The sequence below is a fragment of the Haliotis asinina genome, chromosome 7 (assembly GCF_037392515.1).
Source record: "Haliotis asinina isolate JCU_RB_2024 chromosome 7, JCU_Hal_asi_v2, whole genome shotgun sequence".
NCBI classification, from domain to species: domain Eukaryota; kingdom Metazoa; phylum Mollusca; class Gastropoda; order Lepetellida; family Haliotidae; genus Haliotis; species Haliotis asinina.
The window spans coordinates 60098396-60102543 of record NC_090286.1 but is presented as its reverse complement, the minus strand read 5'-3'; the positions used below and the strand labels follow the sequence as shown (position 1 = coordinate 60102543).

Here is a 4148-nt window from a genome sequence, read left to right as displayed (position 1 = left end):
ATGCTCAACATAAGAGCGGAAACAGCGCATGTCTTGGAACATTTCATGACAATTCAGATGGATTTTATTTTCAAAACCGCCTCATAATGAATGATTGAGTTCAGTGCTTACCGCCATTCGGTAAGAGGGAGATACAGAGTGGTATTCACCAACACGCCCGTTGCTAACAATAATATGCCACCCTGTCACCCAACCCCTTTCACTCGCGTGGCGGCATGGAACGACCAGCAGTTGTAACTCTCTCGTCAGCTGACCCCCTTCATAACTTAGCGACGGGTCGAGGCTTGAAACTTGGGTCAGGCTATTTACCAATATTGGCTGTGTGGTGGCTGACGTAGCCGGACGTCTCGCTCCCCGCTCCTCTCCCCCATACGCACCACCCCTACCCACGGGCTCCGACTCGGCGGCACTTGTGTGAGAGACAGTGACAGACAGTGTTATTACATAGTCGCATTGTGTTGTAAGTTCATACCGACGCTTCTCTGGATTAGGCTAAGCAATTTGACAAGTTATTTCATGGGCGAGTATTGTCACTGTTATATGGAGATACAAGGACCAGAAAGGGAATAACAGTGTATTCATATCATGTGTATAGCTTTAGTATCTGGACAATGTGAATTTGTCGCCACGTCGCTCTCTGTTTACACATGTGTCATGACTTTAACAGGGGATTGTCGTGGTTTATTCTACCTGGGTTCTGAAGGACCGTGTGGTGTCATGTGATCGGTGTCTGAACCCACCTGCCACCAGTGTGTCGTGCTTTCGGTACATATATACACAGATGTCTAACTTCGATTCTAGTTCATTGAGAATTAGTCCAGCAACGTGATGGTGTCCCTAATGACCACAGGGTACCCTCAATCAAACCAATAACTGTCAGACAAGATTGATAGACCAATATCAACATGAGACCACAGTCAGCATCAGCGTTGTTGCGGGGACCACCGCTGTGCCTGAGTGACGTCATGAAGATGGGGTACCTGCAGCAGGTGCGTGACCTTGTTGACCTCGGCATGAACATCGACAGCAGGGACGTGGATGGTAAGACCCCTTTGATGTTATGTGCTTTGATGGAGCCACAGTCTTGGGGAATCGGGATTGCCAGGCATCTTATAGAAAATGGGGCCAACTTGACTCTCAGGGATAAGGCGGGTTTAAACGCTTTGCATTATGCATGTATCTATGAACGGGATGAATTGGTCAAGGTGTTCCTTCATGCCATTGACTTTGATCTGAACCAAACTGATAAACATGGCAACACTGCACTACACTACTGTGTTCAGTCGGGGAATGCAGACATGGTGAAACTCCTTGTGGAACACCTACAGAGATATGGCTTGACCTTGGAGAAAGAGAATAAGGCGGGTATAACCGCCCGCAGCCTGGCACAGAAGCTCACATGGGCAGAATGTGTCGAGATTCTGTCGGATCCTGAGAAGGAGGTGGAGGATGAGGTTTATGAGAAACAAAGGGAGATAGAGAAATATGAGGTGACAAGCGAGAAGAATGAAATCGACGATACGAGAAGCCAGAAGGATGAGACGTACGTGGCGAGGAGCGATAAAAGTGAGAAGTACGAGATAAGAAGCGATGGGAACGAGAAGGATGAGGTAAGGAGCGAGAAGAACGAGAGGGGTGAGGTAAAAAGCGAGAAGAACGAAAAGGATGAGATTAAAAGTGAGAAGGGCGAGAAAGATGAACTATCGAATGAGAAAAATGAACAATGTGGGCTGTCAAGTCACAAAAGTGTTTTGAGTTTGTCTCTTACGGAGAGTAACTTGAAGTCTTTTTCCGAGGAGACTTCGTCAACACGTCAACCTCAGCGTCCCCAGACAGCATTATTGAAACGTCGCCGTACATCAACAGCGAGTTCAGCGTCCAGTCTGTCGTCAGGAGGGCGGAGTCAGGCAAGCATGAAGTGCACACCAAGGAACAAGGCTCCAAAACGATGTTTTTTACCTAACGCAAAGAACGAGGACAGTATAATCAGATGTGTCAGCCTGTCGGATTTCCGCAACACCAAAGAATACGTGTTTAAGCTCACTGCTGTCCCCTACGATGGACTGGAAGTAGAGCGAGGTCTTCCTTCAATCCGGCGACCTCAGTCAGCCTGGACTCCAAGACGGGAGGCTGCGTATCACGCAGACACAGAACCATTCAGTTGGAGAACAGAATTAAAAAAGCTTTATGTTGAATACGAGTTTCAGTGTTCTCCATCGTGGCGTGATGCAGCAAAGACCATTGCAGATCAATTACCACTGACCCCTCCTTCCCCTCTCCCACAACCAGATGAAGCGGAAGAAGACAAAGCCAAGGACAGAAAAGGAAGACGGTCGAGTTTGACAGTTAAAAGTCAGCTTTCCGTGGAATCGTTTAAGGACAAACGGCGTCCATCTGGAAACATCAAGCTTCGGAAACTGTCGACGTCTGGAGCTCCTACTCCTCACATGAAGGGGGTCGATGGAGCTCTGGCATCGAGTTCCGAATCTCTGAACAGCAGTAACTCCTCCAAGAAGAAAGATGGACTCGGCATTAAAGGTGATACCACCGCCAGCAAGAGTCAGAAAATGACACCGTCTGATAAAGAAGCCTCACTGAAAGGTCCTAAATCGCTGTTGTCGATCCCCGCTGTCACGGAGACGTTGGTAGGAGACACCGATAACGACGAGAACACGTCAGATGATGCGGCATTAACCGACAGCAATCGACTTTCTGTTCTCAGTGATATAGACGAGGACTCGTAGTTTAGATGCACAATACAAGATCAATTTCAATGGATTGAGAACACGTTCATCAACTCTACAACTGAACGGTATCAAAATTGTTTAATGTAATTATTTATAGTTCTATGTATTCATCTACAGTGATATTCATATGGAGGTGAAACAACATGTCTTGGACACTATGACGAATTCCTTTCGTTAGGAATGTTAACAACATTTGTGTGTGACTTACTGTTGTGACTGCAGCGAGACAGGTTGCGGCGACATCTGTCGCTGGTGGAAGAATTCCTCGCCGCAAGTAGGTGAAGTGTTGGTGAGGTGTTGGTGAGGTGTATAAATGATGAAGGTACTCGTAATGTTAATCTCCTAAACTTATGAAATGATCTGTACATGGCTTTCGTCTGTTTGGGAAACGTTTCCTGTACTGTTCTCCGTTCTCTAGAAACGTTTCCTGCATTGTTATCCAATACCTGTGGAAGGTTTCCAGTACTGATATCCAATACCTATCAAACGTTTCCTGTACTGTAATCCAGTGCCTATAAAAGTTTTCTCTGCTGTTATCCTCTACGTATCCCCAGAACATAAATGAACAAAAACATTCTAAACATTACATCACCGTAGCAGAAACAAACTTGTAAACCGACGTGTTTGATAACAACACGTTTACTTAAACTCTGCTTCTGCGTCCCCCGTTGTAGTCTAGCGTAAGATTTATTTAACAAGACCTTTCGTAGTTAGCGTCTCCAAATGCAAGCCTTTACTGTAAAGAGTGATGCAATAGATACACAAGCATATGTGTAAATGTTACATCGGTTGAATCGTCTTCATGTTAATTACTCACGTACTTCTGCGACAATGTTAACATATTGTTTTCATAAATTATTGTTTTCCGTCAGTATTAACTGTTAATGCATAGTTAAATAACTATTTTTGTACATGAAATAAACATATAAATACGAAGGATCAGAAATCCAGAGATAGTAAATCGTTCAAAAACATTCAGCAGTTTGTTTTCTTTTAATGGCATATTAAGTGTTATTTATACACTACACTGCGGAGGTGATGGGTATGCTGCACAACAGCCTTTCTCCCTTCTGATACAGTCATAGTGAATTGTTATACACCGCTCTGTTGTACCTTGTCTTTTTCAGAAATGTTCCGAGTGTCTTGTCGCTGACTGACATGTACTGCTATGTGCATACAAATATATGTAAGGTGTAAACAGACCAATAACAACCGATAAGCTTTTATGGAAAGACGATACTGTAACTGGCATTTGGGGTTATGTTTTCAAAAACGTTTTATGGAGAACATAGCTTTTATTTAAAGGTACACCTACGCGTAATATATGTGGGAGTGTCTACGAAGTAGCGTTGTTGGATATTTATAAGTGAAAATAAGCTTCAGAAATATAAACGAAGTTAA

General features: G+C 44.2%; 1 protein-coding gene across 1 annotated transcript; it reads left to right on the top strand.

Moving 5' to 3' along the window:
* The first annotated feature begins 429 nt into the window (after positions 1-429).
* Positions 430-3715, top strand: LOC137291744 (ankyrin repeat domain-containing protein 50-like). The gene has a single exon (XM_067823242.1). It carries the CDS (start codon positions 906-908, stop codon positions 2742-2744), a length of 1839 nt encoding a protein of 612 aa, XP_067679343.1. The 5' UTR covers positions 430-905; the 3' UTR covers positions 2745-3715.
* Positions 3716-4148: the final 433 nt, after the last annotated feature.